Source organism: Camelus dromedarius, chromosome 4 (genome assembly GCF_036321535.1).
Source record: "Camelus dromedarius isolate mCamDro1 chromosome 4, mCamDro1.pat, whole genome shotgun sequence".
NCBI lineage: Eukaryota > Metazoa > Chordata > Mammalia > Artiodactyla > Camelidae > Camelus > Camelus dromedarius.
The window spans coordinates 74896758-74921480 of NC_087439.1; the positions used below are offsets into that span (position 1 = coordinate 74896758).

At 33.5% G+C, this 24723-nt stretch overlaps 1 protein-coding gene across 9 annotated transcripts in view; it reads right to left on the bottom strand.

Annotated features, from left to right (window-relative positions):
- CCDC150 (coiled-coil domain containing 150) overlaps positions 1–24723 on the bottom strand; it is a 64788-nt gene that overhangs the window by 27259 nt on the left and 12806 nt on the right. For 6 of the 9 annotated variants that reach the window (XM_010979737.3, XM_064485129.1, XM_031452080.2 and 3 more), the window contains 9 exons: positions 23090–23206; positions 21911–22040; positions 19055–19098; positions 17844–17936; positions 16177–16284; positions 14239–14363; positions 13804–13981; positions 13182–13250; positions 1061–1174 (listed from right to left, as the gene is read on the bottom strand). In XM_010979737.3, the coding sequence (XP_010978039.1) occupies positions 1061–1174; positions 13182–13250; positions 13804–13981; positions 14239–14363; positions 16177–16284; positions 17844–17936; positions 19055–19098; positions 21911–22040; positions 23090–23206 (978 nt within the window). The remainder of the gene's footprint in view (positions 1–1060; positions 1175–13181; positions 13251–13803; positions 13982–14238; positions 14364–16176; positions 16285–17843; positions 17937–19054; positions 19099–21910; positions 22041–23089; positions 23207–24723) is intronic. The other 3 variants (XM_064485131.1, XM_064485130.1, XM_064485132.1) reach the window with 3 other exon arrangements.

A 24723-nucleotide genomic window follows, 5' to 3' on the forward strand; every position in this document is an offset into this window, starting at 1 on the left:
GGGGGCATGAAAGAATCACGCAGACTGAGACGAGGTCTTCCAGATAAGCCCAGTTGAGGCCTGGACAACAACAAAGGACACGGATGAATCTTTAATCCTGGGGGAGGGAGGGCTGGTTTGAGAGTACCAGAAATTGGAGCTAATGCACCTTGTTGCTCTGATACGAACTTATAGGTTCATCCTGGGACAGTTGGGATATAAAGAATTCAATAAATGTCAGCTATCTGCTACATGCTTTACATGTAATAAATTAATCTTAACAACCTCCTAATCATAGCATTATTATCCGTATTTTGACAGATTAAGAAACTGAGGCTCAGAGAGGTTAAGGATAATACTCAAAACTGAAACATAGGTAGTCTGGCTCTAAAGCCATGAAAATGTAAGAGGATTTAGATTTAGTGTCTGCAATTTTTCATAGTTGAAGTAATGAGCAGCTTAGGACAGAAATTGAAAGAATTTAGCTCAGATTAAGAAAGACTCACATCAGGGCCCTCTATGGAATTTTAAAAGATGATTTGCATGTGACAGAAGCCATAACTAATTCTTTTTCAAATATTCAAAAGCACACAAAAAACTTATTAGCTGGTTAACAGACCAATCATGTCTTTAAATCCCCTTCACTTGGAGATGCTTTAAGAATTGTAGCATTTGTTTGTAATGCCTTGACCTTGTCAAATAGCTTTTAGAAATCAGACTTACTACTGATTTCCTAATGGAGGGAACTGTCAGAAAGGGGAAAAAATACAAGTTTCTTCTTCACAATTTATGAAAGAGAAAATACTCTAAAACATTAGAAATATTTGTGCTTTTCAGCATTATAGATCACCTGTGTAGGCAGATATTTAATAGCTGCCTTAAATTCTTATTTTCTTAAATCCTCTATTGTTTGAATACTGTTTGAATATGTAGCTCTCTGACATTTTTAGCCTGAGTTATTCAGGACTTGTGCTAATTATCAAAACATGAACAAATGAAGAAAACTTATCTCCTGACTTTTGATTTTTTTAAACTCACTAGTCATTAATTGACTCCTTCAGACTGACCTTTTTATACCCACCCAATGGTAATCAGAAGTTGCTTGCTGAAGTTCTAGGGAAGCCATCTGATCTGCCAGTTGCTTATTCTTTTCCTCTGCAGTATGCAGGCTGTGAGTTAATGCATTTATGTCTACCTTTGAAAAACAAATGGAGAAAAGAAATCCAAGAACCAAAAATATTATTTTGTTTTTAAAATAGTATCTTTAACTGTAAAATAGATGGTATCTTATGAACATGTTCCCCTGCTTTTCTAGTTCTCTTCAGCAGGAGGGTTATTACAAATTATACAGTGAACATTTACTAGTAGTGGAAGTCCCTCTGGTACCTGGTATTTGTTTAAATATTAACTCAAGCTTATACATATAGATGAAAAATCCTCCACAAAATATTAGTAAAATGAATCCAGCAATATAGAAAAGGCTAACAAATCAGGACTAAGTGAAGTTTATCCCCTTAATACAAAGCTTGTTCAACACTTAAAATCAATTACTATAACTGACCACATCGATAAACTCTAGAAGAAAAACCATATGACCCATCTCAATTTACGCAGAAAAAGAATGTCACAAAATTTAACATTAATTTGTGATAAAAATCCAGTAACTCAGATATGAAGGGGAACCATCTCTATGTGATAAGCTATATCTATAAAAAACCTACAACTAATATCAATATTGGTGAAAGATGAATGTTTTCCCCTAAGACTGAGGAAAAGGCAAGGATATATGCCCTCACCATTCCTATTCAATATCATACGAGGCCTTAGCTGTTGCAGTAAGGTAAGAAAAAGTAAAAAAGGCATAGAGATTGGAAAGGGAGAAATAAAACTGCCTCTACTTACAACAGACATGATTGTCTACATAGGAAATCTCAAAGAATCTACGGAAAAGATACTAGAATAATGAGTTTAGGAAGGTTGAAGGATGCAAGTTCAAATCAATTGCATTTTTATATATTAGCAACAAACAACTGGAAATCAATATTTCTTAAAAGTAATATTTATAACAGTACAAAAACCCATGAAATTCTTAGATACAAATCTAAAACAACATGTCCAATATTTGACATGCTGAAAATTGCAAAATGCTAACAAGATAAATCAAAAACCTAAATAAAATGGAGAGACATAATGTGTTCCTGTATTAGAAGATTCAATATTGCTAAGATGTCAACTTTCTAATTCCAATTGTAAATGTGCAGAGTAATTTACCAGTGTACACCCTTTGGTGGAGTCTGGACTGTGAGTCTAGGAAAAATGGCCTTAAGAAATACTAAAGGGAGCTCTTTAGGCTGAAATAAAAGGGCATTAGATAATGACTGGAATCCATGTAAATAAATAAGGGATACAAGCAAATGTAGCAACACAGGTACATGGAAAAATATATATAACTATGTATTTTTGTTTGTAACTCTCTTTGTTACCAGTAAATCAAAAATATATAATAAAAGAAAGGTTAATGGAATTAAAACAGTGCCCTAAAAATATCTACTTCACACAAAAGAAGGCAGTAATGGAGAAACAGAGGAACAAAAAGCATATAAGATATATCAAAAAAAAAAAAAAAGTGGGCAGATGTAAATTCTACCTTATGGGTAATTATGTGAAATATAAATGGATTAAACACTCCATTAAAAAGCATAGAAAGGCAAAATGAATTTTTTAAAAGACCCAACTGAATGCTGTTTATGAGACACATATTAAATATGAAGACATAAATGGGTTGAAAATAAAAGGATAGAAAAAGATACATGATATAAATGTAACCTGAAAAGAGTTGAAGCTGCTACATTAACATTAGACCAAGTAGACATTAAGACAAAAATCTTTGAGATAAAGAAGGTCATTATATATTGAAAAAAGTATCAACCCATTAAGAAGATAGTATTTATAAGGGTACTACATAATCCTCAAGGGATCAGTCCAAAAAGATGTAATATGTATGCACCCAAAATAGAAGCACTTCACTAAATAAGACAACTGTTAGAAGACATAAAAGGAGAAATCAACAGTAACACAATAATAGTGGGGGGCCTTGACACCCCACTTACATTAATGGACAGATCATACAGAAAGAAAATTAATAAGGAAGCATAGGCCTTAAGTGACACGTTAGACTAGATAGGCTTAACTGATATTTATAGAGCATTCCATCCAAAAGCAGCAGAATACACATTCTTCTCAAGCGCACTTGGAACATTCTCCAGGATAGATCACATGTTGGCCCACAAAGCAAGCCTTGGTAAATTTAAGAAAGTTGAAATCATATTGAGCATCTATTCTGACCACAATGCTATGAGATTAGAAATCAATGACAGAGAAAAAAACTGCAGAAACCACACACATGTGGAGGCTAAACAATACGCTACCAAACAACCAATGGATCACTGAAGAAATCAAAGAGGAAATCAAAAAATACTTAGAGACAAATGAAAATAAAAACACGATGATCCAAAACCTATGGGACACAGCAAAAGCAATTCTCAGAGGGAAGCTTATAGCATTACAAGCTAACCTCAGGAAACAAAGTCTCAAACAACTTAACTTTACACCTAAAGCAACTAGAAAAAGAAGAACAAACAAAACCCAAATTTAGAAAAAGGAAGAAATCATAAAGATTAGAGCAGAAATAAATGAAATAGAGACTTAAAAAATAATAGAAAGAATCAATGAAACTAAAAGCTGGGTCTTTGAAAAGATAAGCAAAATTGATAAACCTTTAGTCAGACTCATCAAGAAAAAAAGAGAGCCCAAATTAAAATCAGAAATGAAAAAGAAGTTACAATCAACACCACAGAAACACAAAGGATCATGAGACTACCATGAGCAACTATACACTAACAAAATGGACAACCTAGAAGAAATGGACAATTTCTTAGAAAGGTACAATCTCCCAAGACTGAATCAGGAAGAAATAGGAAATATAAACAGACCAATTACCAACTCTGAAATTGAATCACTAATTTAAAAACTCAGCAAACAAAAGCTCAGGATCAAATGGCTTCACAGGCAAATTTTACCAAATATTTAGAGAAGAGTTAACACCTATCCTTCTGAAACTATTCCAAAAAATTATAGAGGAAGGAACACTTCCAAATTCATTCTATGAGGCCACTATCACACTGATACCAAAACCAGACAAAGATATGACAAAAAAAATTACAGGCTAATATCATTTATGAATACAGATGCAAAAATCCTCAATGATACTAGCAAATTGACTCCAACAATACATTAAAAAAGATTATACACCATGATCAAGTGGGATTTATCCCAGGGGTGCAAGGATTCTTCACTGTCTGCAGATCAATCCATGTGATACACCACAGTAACAAACTCAAGAATAAAACCCATATGGTCATTTCAATAGATGCAGAGAAAGCTTTTGATAAAGTTCAACATCCATTTATGATAAAAACTCTCCAAAAAGTGGGCAGAGGGAACATACCTCAACATAATAAAGGCCATATACAAGAAACCCACAGCTAACATTCTCAATGGTGAAAAGCTGAAAGAATTTTCTCTAAGATCAGGAACAAGACAAGGATGTACACTCTGGCCACTTCTATTCAACATAGTTTTGGAAGTCCTAGTCACAGCAATCGGAGAAGAAAGAGAAATAAAAGGAATCCAAACTGGAAAAGATGAAGTAAAATGGTCACTGTCTGCAGATGCCATGCTACTATATATAGAAAATCCTAAAAAGGCTACCAGAAAACTACTACAGCTCATCAATAAATTCTGTAAAGTTGCAGGATACAAAATTAATATACAGAAATCAGTTGCATATCTATACACTAACAACAAAATAGCAGAAAAAGAAATTAAGGAAGCAATCCCATTACCATCACACTAAAGAATAAAGTATCTAGGAATAAACCTACCTAAGGAGGCGAAGTACCTGAACTCCAAAAACTGTAAGACACTGATGAAAGAAACTGAAGACGTCACAAACAGATGGATAGATATCCCATGTCTTGGATTGGAAGACTCAAAATTGTTAAAATGGCCATCCTACACAAGGTGATATACAGATTCAGTACAATACCTGTCAAATGTCAATGACATTTTTCAGAGAACTGGAACAAAAACAATGTTAAAATTTCTGTGGAAACACAAAAGACCCTGAATAGCCAAAGCAATCTTGAGAAAGAAGAACAGAGCTGGGGGGGAATCATGCTCCCTGACTTCAGACTATACTACAATGCTACAGTAATCAAAACAGTTTGGTACTGACACAAAAACAGACACATAGATCAATGAAACAGGATAGAAAGTCCAGATATGAATCCACTAATGGGCAATCAATCTACAACAAAGGAGGTAAGAATATACACAACTGAGAAAAGATGGCTCTTCAATACATGGTGCTGGGAAAACTGGACAGCTACATGTAAGACTGAAACTAGAACATTCTCTAACACGATAGATAAAAATAAACTCAAAGTGGATTAAAGATCTAAATATAAGACTGGATACTATACAACTCCTAGAGGAAAACATAGGCAGAAAACTCTTTGACATACATTTCAGCAATATTTTTCTGAACCAGCTCCTAGAGTAATGGAAATAAAAGGAAAAATAAACAAATGGGGCCTAATTAAACTTAAAAGCTTTTTTTGCACAGCAAAAGAAACCAAAAAATGAAAAGACAACCTAAAGAATGGGAGAAAATATTTGCAAATGACAAGACTGACAAAGGACTAATGCCCAAAATATACAAACAGCTCATACAGCTTAATTAAAAAAAAAAAAGCAACAACCCAATCAAAAAATGGGCACAAGACCTAAGTAGATATTACTCAAATACATCTAGATGGCCAACAGGCACATGAAAAGATGCTCAATATCACTAATTATTACAGAAATGCAAATCAAAACTATAATGAGGTATTACCTCACACCACTCAGAATGGCCATCATTCAAAAGTCTATAAATAATAAATGCTGGAGAATTTGTGGAGAAAAATGAACCCTCCTATTCTGTTGGTGGGAATGCAAATTGGTATAGCCGCTGTAGAAAACAGTATGGATATTACTGAAAAAACTAAAAATAGATTTGCCATATAACCCAGCAATCTTACTCCTGGACACATATCCAAAGAAAATTATAATTTGAAAAGACACATGTACCCCAATGTTCACACCAGCATTATTTATAATAGCCAAGACATGGAAACAATCTAAATGTCTATCAACAGATGATGGATAAAGAAGATGTGGTATACACACACACACACACACACACACACACACACACACAGACAATGGAATATTAGCCATAAAAAGAATGAAGTAATGCCATTTGCAGCAACATGGATGGACCCAGAGATTATCATATTGAATGAAGTAAGTCAAGTGAGAAAGACAAATATGATATCACTTTAATGTGTAATCTAAAAAAAAAAAATGATACAGATTCTATTTATGAAACAAAAGCAGACTCACGGACACAGAAAACAAACTATGGTTACCAAAGGGGAAAGGGTGGAGAGGGATAAATTAGGGGTTGGGGATTTACAAACACACATTACTATATATAAAATAGATAAACAACAAGGACCTACTGTATAGCACAGGGAACCATATTCAATTTCTTGTAATAATATATAATGGAAAAGAATCTTGAAAGAAAAAATATATGTATGTATATGTATGACTAAATCATTTTGCTATACACTGGAAACTAACATTGTAAATCAACTATACTTCAAAAAAATTTTTAAAAAAGAAGATAGTATTTATAAATGCATGTGCATCTAACAACAGAGCCCCAGTGAAGCAAAAACAATAAAGCAAAAGCTGACAGAATTGAAGGGAGAAAAACAATTCAACAGTAATAGAGTTCAATATCCCACTTTCAATAATAGGTAGAAGAGTCAGACAGATCAATGAGGAAGCTACAGATGACTTGAGTAACAGTATAAAGCAACTGAACCTAACAGACATCTTTAGAACACTCTTCTAAACGATAGTGTAATACATTTTTCTCAAGTGCACACAAAGCATTCTCTAGGATATAACATATATTAGATCATAAAACTCTCAATAAATTCCAAAGGACTGAAATTATACAAAGTATGTTCTCCAATCACAATGAAAGAAAATAAAAAATCAACAAAAAAAAGGAAGTTTGGGAAATTCACATATATGGGGAAATTCAACAACATATTTCCAATGGATCAAAGAGGAAATTACAAAGGAAATGAAAACATGATGAACAAAATGTATCCTATGCAGTGAAAGTGATGCTTAGAGGGAAATTAATGGCTGTATGAACTTACATTAAAAAAGGAGATCTCAAACCAATAACCTAAGTTTCCATCTTAAGAACCTAGAAAAAAGAAGAAATTAAACCCAAAGCAAGCAAAAGGTAGAAAATAATGATAGAATAAAACAGAGAAGAGAAAAACATTGGAGAAAATCAGTAAAGCCAAAAGTCAGTTCTTTGAAAAGATCAACAAATCTGACAAACTGTTAGCTGTATTAACCAAGAAAAAAATAAAGAATACACAAATTACTGAAATTAGAAATGAAAGAAGGGACAAGATACTGAATTTCCAGAAATAAAAAAGGGGCTACTATGAAGAACTGTGTGCCAATAAATTAGACAGCCTAGATGAAATGGACAAATTCCTAGAAAGACCCAAATGACCAAAACTGACTCAAAAAGAAAAAAGTAGAAAATCTGAATTGAATTATGTCAAGGAAAGAGATTAAATTCATAATAATAACAACAATAATAAACAAACAGAACACTCTCCACAATAAAAAACCTAGAACCAGAGGGCTTTACTGGTGAATTCTACAAAACACTTACAAGAATTAAAACCAATCCCTTGCAAACTCTCCTCAAAACAGAAGCGGAGGGAACACTTACAAATCATTTTAAGAAGCCAACATTACCTTGATACCAAAACCAAAGACATCACAAGGGAAAAAAAAACTGCAGAATATCCCTTATTAATATATATTTTAAAATCCTCAACAAAATACTACCAAGCTAAATCAAACAACATCTAAAAAAAATTATGACCTTTCACTATAACCAAGTGAAATTTATTGCTCAAATGAAAGCTTAGTTCAGTATCTGAAATCAATGTACTATACCTTAGCAACAGAATAAAGGACAAAATCCACAAGATTATTCCAGTAAATATAGAAAAAGCAACTGACAGAATTCAACACATTTTCATGATAAAAATTCTCAACAAACTAGGAATAGAGACTAATTTCCTCATCCTGATGATGGGCATTTAGGAAAAGCACACAGCTAGCATCATACTTAGTAGTGACAAACTAAAAGATTTCCCTCTAAGATCAGGAACAAGATGAAGATATCTGCTCTTATTGCTTCTGTCCAACATTGTACTGGAGATTCCAGCCAAGGTAATTACACAGGAAAAAGAAATAAAAGGCAGCAAAATTGGAAAGGAAGAAATAAAACTATTTCTACTTGCAGATGGCACAATCTTATACAGAGAAAATATATATTGTGTTAAGATTGCAATACTCCCCAAATTGATCTACAGACTTAATACAAACCCTATCAAAATTCCAGCTGCTTTTTTCCCCAGAAGTGGAAAATCTGATCCTGAAATTCATATAGAAATGTAAGGATCCAGAATAGCGGGAACAATCTCAAAAAAAAAAAAAAAAAAAAGTTGGAGGACTCGCACATCTCAATTTAAAAACTTACTACAAAGCTAAAGTAATCAAAAGCATGTAGTACTAGGATAAGGACAGTCATACAGGTCAATGCAGTGGAACTGAGAGTCCAGAGGTAAACTCATGTATCTATGGTTAGCTGGATTTTGACAAGGGAACCAAGATTACTCGATAGAAAAAACAGTCTTCCAACAAATAGTGCTGGGGTAACTAGATATCCCTAGGCAAAATAAGGAAGTTGAACCTCTACCTCATATCACATATATAATTTGACCCAAAATGGATCAAAGACCTAAATATAATCTGTAAAGCTATAAAATTCTTAGAATAAAAAAACAGGTGTAAATCTTGTGATCTTGGATTAGGCAACAGTTTCTCAAATGTAACATCTAAAGCACAGGCAATCAAAGAAAAAAACTGGTAAATTGGACTTCATAAAAATTTAAAGAGAGCCCAAAGAAAGGGAGAAAAATATCTGCAAATCACATATCTGATAAGGGTCTACTATCCAGAATTTATAAAGGACTCTTACAATTCAACAATTAAAAGACATTAAATAACCCAGTTTAAACACTGGTAAAGGATCCGAATAGACATTTCTCCAAAGAAGATACACAAATGGCCTATAAGCACATAAAAATTTGCCCAATATCATTAGTCATTAGTGAAGTGCAAATAAAAACCAAAACGAGGTACCACTTTCACACCTACTGGGATGGCTATTATAAAAGAGTGGAAAATAACATGTGTTGGTGAGGATGTGGTGAAACGGGAGCCCTTGAAAATTGCTGGTGGGAAGGTAAAACTGTTCAGTACTGTGGAAAACAGTCTGGTGGTTCTTCAATAAGTTAAACATAATATTACTATATGACCCAGCAATTCCACTCCTAGATATATATCCCAAAGACCTGAAAACAGGTACTTACTCAAATGTTTATAGCAGCACTAATCAGAACAGCTTAAAGATAGAAACAGTGGAAATATCCATCAACAGATAAATTTTGTGTATATATAGACATACATACACACAAACACAATGAATATTACTCAGCCATAAAAAGGAATGAAGTACTGATACATACAACTGGGTGACCCTAAAAATATTATGCGAAGTGAAAGAAGCCAGATACAAAAGATCATATATTGTATGATTATATTTATGTGAAATATCCATAAATAGGTAAATCCATATAGATAAAATGCAGATCTGTGGCTGTCAGGGGCTGAGGGAAGGAGGGAATGGGGAGTGATTGCTTAGTGGGTATTGGGTTAATGGGTATTGGGTTTCCTTTTGCAGTGATGAAAACATTTTGGAACTAGACAGAGGTGGTGGTTGCACAATATTTTGAATGTACTAAATGCCAATGAACTGTTCACTTTAAAATGGCTGATTTTGTAGTGTGTGAATTTCACTTCAATTAGAAAAAAAACCACAATGAGATACTTTACACCTATAAGGATGGGTATAGTTTTTTTTTTTAAGTGGACAGTAACAAGTGTAGGCAAGGACATGGAAATAGTGGAATCATATATTGCTAGTGGGATTATAAAATGGTGCAGCTACCTTGTAGAACAGTTTGGCAGTTTCTCAAAGTGATAAACAGAATTTTCAGATGACCCAGTAGTTTTATTCCTGGGGAAATGAAAATACATGCTCATAAAAAGAACTGTACACAAATGTTCATAGCACTATTCTTAACAGCCAAAAAGTGGAAACAGTCTGAATGTCTATCAACTGATAAATGGATAAACAAAATGTGGTATATTCATACAATGTCATTCAGCCATAAAAAAGAATGAAGTCCTTATATACACTATAATATGGACAAACCTTGAGAACAATATGCTGAATAAAGAAGCCAGACCCAAAAAGCCACATACTGTTTGATCCTTTTTACATGCAATGTCCAGAATAGACAAATCCAATGAGACAGAGAGAAGAATAGTAGTTACCAGGGCCAGGGACAGGAGCAATAAGGAGTGATTCCTAATGGGTACTGGGGTTTTTCTGGGGTGATAAAAATGTTCTAGAATAAGATAGTAGTGGTGTTTGCACAAACTTGTGAACATACTAAGAAACCACTATGTTGCATATTTTAAGAAGGCACATTTATGGTATATTAATTATATCAATAATAAAAGGTACTATAACAATCAGATGATTCATCTAAAAAATAAATGAGCCTTGGACTATATCTTTTATGATATACAAAAATTAACTTGAAGTGGATCACAGACCTACTGTAAAACCTAAATTCAAAAAACTAGAGCAGAACAAAGGAAAAAATCTGTGTTCTTAGATTAGGCAAAAACTTCTTAGATATGACACAAAAACTATCATCCATAAAATTTTAAAAATAGATAAACTAGACTTAATCAAAATATAAAACTTCTGCTCTTTTTTAAAGAGTATGAAAAGACAAAGCATAAAATAGAAGAAAAATATGTAAAGTACATATAAAATTTGCTTATATACAAATAGTAAGAATTTTTCACATAAGAATTAATGACTATTATTAAATTTCTGAAAAATCAATAGTAAGAAAACAAACAACTGAATTTAAAATGGTTAAAAGATTTGAAGAAATACTTTTAAGTTGTCGATGGCAAAAAAGCAAACGGAGAGATACCCATTACTAGTCACTGGAGAAAAGCAAATTACAGCCATGATGCTATGCCACTACACACTTAGAATGGCTTAAACTAAAAGAATCAACAATACCAAGTGCTGGTGAGAATATGGAGAGACTGGAACTCATATATTACTAACAGGAATGCAAGATGGCATACATCCTTTGGAAAACAGTTGAACATTTATTCTGTATAGTCCAGAAATCTATCTCCTGATATTTATCCAAGAGAAATGAAAATATATGCTCATATGTGAATATTTATACAGGCTTCTTTCATAATTGCCAAAATCTAGTAACAACCCAAATGTTCTTCGATTGGCAAACAAGTAAAGAAACTGTGATCTATCTATACGATGGAACATAAACTACTGATACATGCAACATGGATGAATCTCAAACCTCAGATGCTTTATGTGAAATAAAAGAAGCCAGACTTAAAATGCTACATATTATGTGATTCCATTTATATGATACTCTGGAAAAGATATAACTATAGGGATAGAAAAACAGAACAGTGGTTGCCAGGGGATGGGGACAAAGGAAGAGGTTGAGTATGAAAGGGCACAAGGGAACTTTCTGGGGTGATAAAAATGTTCTGTATTTTGATTGCGGTGGTGGGTACATGCTTGTGTTCATCAAAGCTCATAGAGTGGTACACTAAAAAAAGGGTGAATTTCACTCTGCAAATTACAACAAGCATTACTTTAAGAAAACATAACTTTATAATGAAAACACATGTAAAAAATATCAAGTCGGACAAAAAATGTACTCTGTATAATGAACAAGTATCTTTCAGCCCCATGAACATACCCTTAGTCTACTTTAAGATAAATGAAATCAGATAAGCAAAATAATAATGCCATGTTTTAATCACAAATGGCATTTGCCTTAGCCATGAAATATTTTCAAGCAAAAAGTATTAATGAATTTAATATTATCCATCAATTTTCTAAATTTTAAAAAGCATATATGAAGTGTATATCAAGCCATGGGAATTCAGCTTTAAAGATTTTTAGGGTGGACTGTTTTCAAATCACTAGACATGAGTGGACTGAATCACAGAAGGTGCCTGCCGGCTTGGTGAACTGTCTTTAAGCTTGGGCTCAGAATTTAGCTTTTCTTCTCTCTGCTTTTCTTAAGTTTAAAGTCCCCATATGTGGTAATACATATGCTACTTAGTTGAGCCAGAAGCCAAGAAACAGTCAAGGCTTGACAATTTCATGCGACGACTGTTGCTGGGTTTGTTGCATGGGGCGGGTTAGTAGTCCTTGATGCTCCAGATACATTCTCTACATGACAGTGATACATCATATTTACTCTCTTCAAATTTTGAAGTGCAAACAATAATGTTTTAAAAAATTTTGTTTCATTTTTAAAGGATTGTATTTGTTTCTCTAGCCATTCTACCTTTATAGAACCCAGGAAAGGGTACCTTGCAAATAAAGTGGCAAGTGTTAACATGTTAGGAAGCTTAAATTATTTTTGTTTGTTTGTTTTTCTTTTTTAAACAGCATTGTCAGAAATCATCCCTTTGCCTCCCACAGGCCCATGAGCTCAAGCTCAGGGGACGTCCTGGCTAAACTACTTGGTGAACACGGGGGTCAGAGGCAGTGATGATTCACTGGCAAATACCAGATGCTCAACAAGCAAACATTCCCCAGAAGCAGCCTTATGCTGAAGTGACTGGAGTGCTCTGAGCTGTATCCAACTTTGTGGCTTCTCTTTTCTCCTGCATGTTGGTCTTCAACAAAATAACCCATCTTCTCAGTAAGATAAGCTGATACAGGAGGCAGCGAAACAGAAGGAAATAAGATACAATGACATAACAAAAAAGTAGAATACCTTGGTTTTAGCTAATTCCTTTTCCAAATTGCATTTTTCTTGTGCTATTTCTTTCTCTGTTTTAGTAACCTGCCCAAAAAGGAGTGAAAAGAAGAAATGGGTTAGTTTTAAAATGGCTTACAGACTCTATTATAGCAGACATACCCTGCATGTCAATTAATACCTACACTGCAGAGATAGCACATCCTCTCAGAAAAGGGGCCACTCGGGGAGTCTCTGAGGCAGAGCAGACTTCACAAATAGCCCTGAAATTAGAAAGACACGTCTGCATGTCAAACTCTGCTGGTTCCTTCCTAACTAGGAAGACAGGGCTGTTTCCCCTTACATTGTTTCCCTTACACTGTCCCACTCCTACAGGGGAAATCGATTTTAAAAAATATGACCCCTTAACTAACATGAGGATGTGTGAACTGTTAGTTAACATTCGCTAATGCTGTATAAGGGTCTACTATTTGGCACAGACTATGCATGTGCTAAAAGACACAGATTAGCCACCTAAAGATTTCTTTAATGGGTAACTCAGACAACTGCATCAGGGTTGTATTTCTTTTCTTTTGCTCTTAAAATACAATTTTAAAACAAGGTCACAACCAAGAGGTAACATAAATCTGCCTCTACCTACCTCTCTCTGAAGTCTGTCTTTCTCATCTAGCAGAGACTTCTTCTCTTGCATTGATGCTTCCAGTTCACCTCGCAATCTTGCAATTGTTGATTCCAGCAGCTCTTTTTGCACAGCTGTCCTCTTCTCAACATCCTGTGCTTTCTGGATACACTGGTTATGCTCAAGGATTAAATGGTCTCTGCAGGAAGAGAACAAGGAGATACGAAAGCTAAGTGAGAGTTCTTATTTAACAGAAAGACTAAATGTCCTTTTAGAACATACCTCTCGCCTAAGAGCAGTTACAAAAAAGTTCTAACAAAACTAGTTTCTTGAGGGCAGAGGCTTTATTTGATTTTTGTGGCTGGCCCAGCAAATGTAGTATTAAATGTTTTCATTAAAGATAAGGAAGACAAATGCAAAAACAAAAGATGCAGAAGTTGACCACAATTTACTTACAGATGCACTTGGAGCTGTGTTTTCTCATTCTGAACAGTCTGTAGCTCACTTGTGATACTGGCATGGGCTGCATCCAGCAGTAAGTTTTGTTCTTGAAATGTCTGTGTCATCATTTTCTGTTCTTCCTGAGTGTTAGAAGTAATATTAAAAGTTGAGATGCCAGAAGTCACTTGATAGGGTATTAATTTTAAATAACTGATCAAAGATACTGAATTAGCTTACAAAAGACAAATTTTATTTACATAAGTAAAACCCTTTTAAAAATTTATTTTAATGTCCAGCTCTCTCTTTGTCCCTACCCTGACTTGGCCACAATTCTATCATTTTATAGCTCTTCCAGTCAATAATCAAGATGCATTATTTACTTAGTTTGCTGCAAAATTCATAAAACTCCTAACATGAACAAATTTTTAAGATACAAAACTATATTAAGTATATTTTGGGTACTTTAAAATTTCAATATGATACTATATTTTAAAAAGTAAAATAATATCAATGTATATAAAGTGAAAAATCTCTCCATCTCTATCTTCCCCCACCTCTTCCAAATAATTCCACTCCCCAGGGGCAATCACAGTTTAAATTCTTTTGACAGCATCTGAAACTGCACTTAGATACTGTTACAGCATAAGTGCTATAACTGTTTTGCACAATTAATTTTCTCTGGCTCACCATTTTGAAATTATCAAAACATAGCATTTTTATACACACCTTCCCTACCTACAATTTATAAAGCTTTTGTAAATATAGTATATATCAACAGTTACTTTTGCCAACATATTTTAAAGCACTTTTATTTGAACAATATTTGATTTAAAGCAAACCTTCACACCTTCACACTTAGTAAAATGAGATCTCATTTGTGTCATATTCCAAAGTTTTAAAATGTTTGTGAAAGTGTTATATACATAAGACACATTATTCAGTCTACTAAATTGTAAGTTCCATGAAAGTAGAGATTTTGTCTTTTCACTGCCACAATTCTATCTAGATCTAGCATCATACTTCCAACGGAGTAAACACTAAATATTTGTTGAATTAATGAAAAATACTTATTGAGTACCTGTTATGTGCAAAATATGCTTAGCAATATGGGTAACAACAAAGATATATAAGACAATGTCTTAGGAGGTTCACAATGTAATACAGGAAATGAGCCATGTACATAAATTACTACCACAGAACGCAGAATAGAGAGGCAGCATAACATGATTAAAAACACTGACTCTAGCTCCACTCCTTACTAGCTAGGTGATTTTGGGTAAGCTGATTAACTTCTCTAAACCTTATTTTTCTTATCTGTAAAATGAGGATAACAAACATCCCTTTATATAACAGATGCTAGGATTAAAGGTGGTAATGTACGTAAAATCCTTAGCACCTCGCTTGGTATATAAGTATGCTGAAAAAAAAAATAAGAGCTTCATTATTACAGTCTGTTTGTTTAGTGTCTAGAGTAGAAGCTGAAAGACAAAATTTATCCTTTCTGGTTGGAGTGATCAAACTTCTTGATGAAAGTAACTTTTAAAGAATGACTAGAATTTCAAATAGTTGAAAATGAAGTAACGACCATTCTCATCAGAGGGAATGGCACAAGCAAAATAGGATAGCACAGGTCTTTGGGGAAAGGTAAATACCCTAGGATCAGTCATAAGTATTCTCCATGATTCTGTCAATACTGGGACAGGTAATTTCTTTTCCTAAAGTAATGTTATCTGAGAAGAAACCATCAAGAAAGCACTGAGCGTAAGGCCAAATGACTCCTCTGATGAAAGCTGAAAACAACTAATCAAAAAATAAAATAATTCAGAAAAATCATTGAAATTAACTGCTAGAATATTTTATTTACCCAGTTTGTTATTTATGTTTCCTGACCTCTTAGCTAAGGAGGCTTCCTGCTGACTCTCCCAGAAATTAACTAGTGTTAAATATGAATACCTGAAGAATGGCTTGATGGTCAGCAATGATTCTGGTATTTTCCATTCTAACAGTCTGAAGCATGCTGTTCAGCTCTGAACATTTTCTAGTTAGCTGGTCATTCACAACCTAAGACAATATATATAGCAAATCATAGATCTCTCCAATAAATAATTTTTACTTATGTATCATTATTTTTAATGATTTCATAGTATTTCACTATATATGTGAACTTAGTTGATTTAACCTAATCTCAATTGATATTTCACTAATTATAAAATACTTTCAAATGTCTGGAGCCACCACCCTAAATAATTCTAAATTAAAAGGGAAATTTGTTGATTTGGTGGAACAACCGAAGAATTTGGCAGTTTGCCAGTCTTCTACTCCTCACAATTTTGAATGCTGGTCAATTAGAGCAAGACATCTACAGAATGAAACTTACACAGTAGATTCATGGCCAATATTATAGAAATCCATTCCCAAAATTAGATGATGAGCTTTCAGAATTGTTTAGCTGATAACACAAAATATCTAAGCTCCTTCATCACCAATTATAATATTCATAAAAGCAAAATAAAGATGACTGCCATTTTAAGGATGGGGCAAACAACTCTGGAGGATTAATAGAAAAAACACTCAAAAAATAGCAATAAGAAAGAAATGTATAAGATTATCTGGTCAGTATCATAAGTGGTATGTACAGCACAGTAGTTAGGAACACATTCTGGGGCACTTTAATACTTGGGGGTAAAACAGAGAACCCTTGCTCCTTGAAAAGAAATAGCTAATTTTCTTTGGAGTGAGATTGCCTGGGCTAAAACTGCAACCCTGTAACTTACTAGCTATGTTATTAAACCTCTCTGTGTATCAACTGTCTTATCTTTAAAATGGCAATAATAAGAGTTTCTATAGCAGTGTTATTGAGAGGATTACAATTCATTAGTAACAAAAGGTGCTTAGAATTGTGCCTAGAATGTAGAATGGGTTCAGTAAATGCCAACTATTACTTATAGTAAGAGTAGAAGTTGTTACTGTTATTACTTTATGAAAGGACACATTTTGTATTTTTTTAATCATAAAGAGAGCATAGCAACACTATGATCCTAACACTGAAGTAATCAAATTGTACTAACAAAACATTTTTTTAAGTGATCAATAGTATTTCATTGAATTATTATAAGAAATAACACAGCTGCCTGCATATTTGGTGACTCTTCTCCATATACATGCATATACATTAAACATCAGCTGAATTTGGAAATCACTATCTCACAGAAAATGATTACATTTAACTTCAAAATCCAGCAAGTGTTTATTAGGTTCCTACTGTGCTTTGCTATAGAAGATACAAAGAAAGTGTAAGACATAGCCCTCGAAATAGAAGTTCATAGGGAAGCATATATAAAGGTATATATTTAATGAGTAAATTGGAAAGCAAACAAAGGCAGAGTGCGAACTAGCACATGACTTAGCAGTATATCCCATATACCTATGTGTCACGGGAACTTAACAGAGTGAAATGGGAAATGTGATTAATTTGATAATGTTTTATAAGTGAAATAAATCTTATGGAAATAAAAATTTTGGATGATGGCAATGGTATGAATTTATGTAACTAGGATTAATCTTGGTTCTTTAATTGAACAAAATTAACATCTAAACACTAGAGGAACGAGAAGATTTACTTGTGCTTTTTCTGATGCTTCATGAAGGGATATTATTTCAGACCTCAAATATGCATTTTCTTCATGTTCTTTGTTGAAAGACACCTGCAAATTCTATAGGAGAAAAAAAAAAGAATCTCTCTTTTTCTACACATAAGAGCTATTACATGTATCTCTATCAAAATACTTAATTCTATTGTGTCCAGTACCAGTTCAGGTTCTAATGATATACATAGGTAAGTGTCTTACAAAGAATTAAAAAAAATTTTTGATATCTTCAACTCCCAAAATTCTCTTTATTTAAAAATTATTTATCAAAACTATTAAAAATAGTCTTATACTGGGGTTCCAGAATTTGCCTAAAACCATAACCTAGATATTCACCTTGCATCCTTATTTCAAAAAGGTTCTACTAAGATGAAATATTTGTTAGCTTATTTTATACACACATTTCTTCCAATGAGCAAGATCTTGTGATTTCAAAGAAACACATTCAAGGATCTTTTAAAATTATAAACAAGTGAAGATATTTTCATCAAGGAATTCCTGGGGGGTGGAACAGAAGAAAGTACCTTTGCTCTGTGAAAACAAGTGTTCTCTGAGATGAGAGAAAGATGATAAGGATGTGAGCTGTGTGCTGGGTTGTACCTGACAGGTACAAATGGGGAAGGAACCACTCTTCTATTTTTCCAGAAGTATCTCAGGAAAAGTAAACATCACATAACATCTACACCATGAGACTGATTTAGAAATGTATTAAGATATAAAAGTAGTAATATTTATTTTTATTTTAAGTGTGGTAAAATACACATAACAAAATTTATCATTTTAACTATCTTTAAGCATACAGTTCACTTAAAAATATTTAATGGTTAAGTTTAAGTTCAGTGATATTAAGCACATACATTCAAGTTGTTGTGCAACCATCACCAAAAATAGTTAAATTTCTTACATTTCATAAAAAAGTTACTTTAACATTTCATTTGCAATAGGCATAAAATACAAATAAGTCTCATTTTTGCCAATTCATCTTTTTCAAACTATAATAATCTGTATGAAGTGATTTATTTTCTAATATCCAGTTGACAACAGTTCTGAACATACAACTCATTTACACTGAAACTTTTTTTAATAAAGATTTTAGGAGACTCAGAAGGACTGTAAATCAACACGAGAGAGGGAATATAGAAGAGAAGAAAGAACACCTCGGTAAACTAAACCTCAAAACTTACCTTATTTTCTTCAACCAACTTGGAAATGAGGTCATCTCTAGAAACTAAAAACAAAAAAGTCCACATAACTATGATAATAACTTACTCCAACTACATTGAAATTACACGGAATTTTTTTTTTCCTGAGAAGCTTTGATTAAAAAAAATTTTTTTCCTAGCCTATATTTTGCAAAAATAAGGGGAACACAAGTATTCCTATTATATTTTCATAGACCGGAAACTAAATCACTGAATTATCAAGAAACTAGTCCACAGTCACATGCAATGGTAAACGAGGTCACATCTTACTCCACGCACAGATGATGATGGGTTTCTAAGGGATTTCAAGCCGGGGAGGCACACAATCAAAAGCCTTTTGCTAGAGAGATTACTCTAACAGAGGCTTGATAAAGACAGGGAGACCAGTTTAGTAGCTGTTGCAGTAACCAAAGTGTAAAACGATGAGAACAGGCTCCAAGGTAATGACTATAGGGATGCAGAAGAAAAAGACTTGTGAAAAGCAAGCTGGGAGAATTGTCAGGACTTGGTGGCTCACTGGTGGGGTAAAGGCAACAGATGAGCCAAGGAAAATACCTAGTGTGCAGACCTAGACAGTGGGGTGGATGGCGGACTCTGACTCAACAGGGAACGGGGGGGCGAGGAGCAGGTCTGGGGGCAGATGAGTAAGAATGACTGTGGCACTTAGGCTATCATCATGTGTTTTGAGGTATCTCAAAACAAGGCATCCAAATATAGATGTTTAGTTGGCAGTAAGACACCATCTGGAGCTCAAGAGGATGATATGGCAGGAAAAAAAGATTTAAAACCACTCAGAGAGTATGTATACACAGTGCAAATTAAACCAAAGACAGAAATAGGGGAACAGTTTGGCACTGTATACTAGTAGCCAAAAGATACAAACTTTACTGAGACTAATGTTTTTGGCTTCATAGAAAATTCATAAAGATCTATCAGTTTTGTTTCACTAAATATTCTAAAGCCAGAAAATTCTATGACACACAAAAACCTCACATTTTATGTTATGATATACTCAGAAAAACTGTACTTCTTGAACATGAGTTCAAGACTCATTTTAAATAAATTCTAATTTAAAACATGTGAAGGATCAAAAAGATAAACTATATGATCTATTTGAAAATTCCACTAATCAAAGAAAGAATGAAAGGGGAGTGTTTATCTTATTTAGAACAGTTTAAACGCTTTAGTGTGTGTGTGTGTATATACACACACACACACACACACACATATGCTTATTGCTAATAAATACAATAAACAATTGTTAATAAACAATTGCATTTTAAAATTCATTGAAGCAAATATCTAAAGGCATTCCTTTTATTAATCTACTTAGAATAACTATTTGTTCTTTAAAGTAATAAAATTGCATGCATGTAAAGAATCTCTTATTCAGTATGAAGCATACAGTTGGTATTTAGACAGGCTTCTTTTTCCTCATGTTAGTCTGAATTACTGTTGTTCTAACCTTAATTTTGTAATAGTCTTCTATATGTTATTATAAATTAAAAAATGCAGCATTAATCCTTTAAGAAAGTAACATTTCAAAAAACCACTTAGTCAGAAGGACAATTAATTATCACAGAAAGATCTGTGTTTTAGTCCCAGCTATCCTATTTACTGTGGGTCCTTTGATACAGATATTTTTATTCTTCAGTAGAATGGGGTATATTTTCTTATCTTTCTCCCAAGTTTGTTTTAAGGCTTAAATGGGATAATGTGTCAGTACCATAAAACATAATGTGTATTTTTGGAGGCATGCAATCACAGGAAGACAGAGAATTATCTTGGGGCATTATCAGTGAGAACTTCACAGAATAATTCACTACTCAACAACTATAAGGAAAATGAGTACTTTCTGATAAAAGCAGTAAGTCAAAACATTGAATGAATTACTCTTTGCTCTATGCTTTTTTTTTTCTTCATAATTTTCATTTCCCTTTTGGTATCCCCTTGCCCCCATTACAGCCACAGAGCAGAGAAGCCATACTGGCAAGAACACTGGGTCCAAGTTAGAAGATCCAGGTTCAGGCCTCACTTCGCCATTTATTCATTTTGTAACTTTGGGAAGTGCAGATAGTTTTGTTTTTTACAGGAGATAATTTATGTGAAAGTTCTATGTAAACCCTGAAGTGTTATTCACGTGTGAGGTACTGCACTGTAACTCTGTGTGATCTCTATGGGGAGATCTAACTGAAAACTGCTCTACAAGTATGCAATAACAAATAGTAGTCTGATAAGGACTGTTGGATTGGAAGAAGCACGACTCTGAACAGCCTGGGATCAAGTCTAGACTCTTCCATTTCCTACTCAATCACCTTTAAGGATTTTTTTTTTTTAACAGACATTTACTTATCTGTAAAATGACGAGTTAATCTAAGCTCTCTCTAATGGTACCCTACAACAATCGGTTTCTACAAATACAAGTTAACCAAAATAGACTGATAACCTGATGAATGGAGAGAGAGTCTGACATGACAAATGGTTAGAATCAGTAGGTGAGCAAGGACCCATGGTCTCAATTCCTTATTAGCATTCTATTACCAATATTCAGTCTAGAGTTCTAGAATCCAAATGTTCCAAAATCTACAAACATTTAAATAAACCTGAAAAAAATCTAAATAATTAGTTTATAATTAAGAGGGTAAAATCCTGTTTTATTACCAACATTCTCTTTTTTGTCTCAGTGCCAGACAGAAGGGAAGTCAGCAATTTTTTATATTCAGGTCTGTAGGAAATACCAGTTAACACTGGCCACTTCAAGCATTTGGCATCTTCAGAGTTTCTGCATGAAATCTCAAAAGACTAACAAAGTGTAATTTCTAGCATCTATTTTCATACCTAGATCCGACTTGAGCTGTGAGGTAGCAGTCTCCAACTCCCCTTTTTGTTGTTGTTCCTGGGCCAGGACTTCTTGGGTGGTCTGAATAGAACTGCGTAGGGCAATGCAGTTTTGCTGCAAAATTTGCACCTGAAATTATGTAAGAAAAACTCCTTTTCTGTAAGGTAAAGAGTTCTAATAGATTACCTTACAGCACATGGGTAAGGCAGATTTTTCCAATATTAATGTTACTGGAGGAAGAAGGGGAGTTTATATGTTCCAGTTAAAGATCTCAACAGAGATCCAGCAGAACTTTCTGTGCCCTCTTCAACACAGCAGTCACCAGCCGCAAGTGACTGCTGAGCACTCGAAATGTGGCCAGAGTGAGTTAGGAACTGAATCTTTGGTTTTATTTAATTTTAACTAATTTAAACTTAAATAGTCGCATGTGACTAGTGGCTACTACACTGGAAGTATAAGCTATAGAAATAAAGGATCATCTGCGAATTCCTTAAGTAGAATCCTTTTAGTAATTCCACTGTAAAGGACAGCATTGGTTAAAATAATAAAGACTATGTAATCTAATTACAGGTATTAGGATTTGAAACTACTAATTGCCTTAGATACTTACAATTTAAATATTCTAAATTACATGTAGGTACTTCAAATAACAACTTTGATGAAGACAAAAATATTAAGCTAAAATAAATAAGGAGAATTGAAAACAGTAGTAAAAATGCATTCCTGATTATTTTACTTATTGGTGTTCTTTGCTGCAAATGTTACCTCAGCTTAATCTTTCTTTTCTACCCATGTCACATACCTATAACACGAGATTAGGGCAATGCCCTCCAAAATCAATTCTTGAAACAGAGATTGTATGGTGCAGGGGGAAGGATTCCTTCCCAGGAGCGAAGAGTTCACCTCTTTAAAGCCTGAGGCAAAATAACCTCTCTGTCCTTAGCTCCCTTATTCATAAATTCAGACCGTTGGACTGAATGACATCAGAGTCCTTTCTTAATCTGCACTAAAATTTTAAAAATTGTAGTAAGAATATTAACAGAAGATTAATAAAGAAAAGCAAAGAATTTTATAAATCTGGAGGAACTCAGCGAAACTATAGGTTTATAGGTAAAACATCAGCTTTTCTCTTTTGGCTTCACTTTCTCAACATAAACAAGGAGAGACAATCTCTCTACCTGCTTCCGTTCCACCTCGACTGTTGATCCCATTTCTTGTATTTTGAGTAGCATGGCTGATCCGGATTTCTCAAGAGATTCCCTTAGGTGCTTCTCCTGAGACAGCTGTCTCCTTAGCTACAGAGCAACACTGCAGTTAGATGAGACCAAGGGAACTTCACAGCAGTTTAACAAAGATCAAAGTCACCATGAAAAGTTTACCAGACATGCCCTCTCACCCCCATTCTTCATTCATTTATGACTACTCAGAAACATGCTTTTGTTTCTCCCTAATGGGTAACATTGTAAGAAATGCAGAGTCAAATTTGTTTCCCTCACTTCCTTAAGTATAAGTCTGTTTTCCAAATTGTGGGTCAAGACTCATTAGTAAATTGCAAGCAGCACTTGAAAAAGGAAAAAAAAAGAATAGAAAAAATCAGTGCATATAGCAAATAGTAAGGAAGGAAGGGTAAGTATTGCTTGACGAAATGTTTGTGCATATGTACGTTGTGTATAATGTTGCATTGTAAAATATGTCATAGAATGGATTGCTGCCAAAAAGAAGTCTGAAAAATGCTAATACATCTTAGTATATGTATTTCCTGACTTTATTTTTTAATTCTTATTTTTCTATATTTTGATTTCTTTGTCTGTCTATATTTTTTATCCCTCAGTATTATAAACTTTCCTCTGAAAGCTGTTTAAATTTTGTATCAGAATTTAAAGGTCAAAACAAATAATGAAGTAATTGTTAAGTAGCAGACAAAACTGATACTCAGGAATTTGGGTACACTGTCCTTATTTCTACCAATAAATGAATATAAAACGAGTCAGATAAAAATATAAAGGTTAAGAGTTTCTTTTATCATGAGGTAAAGAAATCCTTTTCAATTTAAATGGGTATTAAAATATGCTATTCCTTTTATAAAGTGTTGTTAAATTGAAAGAAATTCTATGTTTAAACCTCATTAAAGATGACATAAGGCACACTTTATAACACTTCTCTACATTGTACATACGTATTTTATATGTTTTTTCAAAGGATGACTTTTAAAGATTTTTAAACTTTTTAAAAAGTGAAAAAAGATGAAGAATGTGTTGGCATGAAACTGTTAAAAGATACCTCATTTTAGAAATGTTCTATGATTTTCTTAATCATACCCCTAATGCTGAACGTTTGGGTATTTCCAGTTTTTCACTATTCTAAATAATGTTCTGCTGAAAGTGCTTGTGAATAAATTTTTCATTGAATTCCTGATTATTTCCTGGGATAAATTCCTACAAAAGGAATCACTAGGTTAAAGGTATAAACATGTTTTAGACTTTTGATACATGTGTAATTTTCCTTCCAATTTTACTTTCTTACCAGTAGTATTTGAATAAATCTCATCAGCCCTATGGATCAACACTTTAAGTCTTTGCTAATTTAATAAATGAAAAAGAACATCTTAATATTTTTTCATTTATTTAGTTCTTAGATTAAACAGTGTCTCATATGTTATTAGTTCTTTATATATTTTCTGAATTATTAGTTCTCATCCTTTGCCCACTGTTTTGGGTTTTCCTTTTAAGTCAATTTAAGATCTTTAAAAGGGAAGATTATTAATTCTAATTTTGTTATATTAGTTTTGCTTTTTGGGTTTTTTAACATGTAT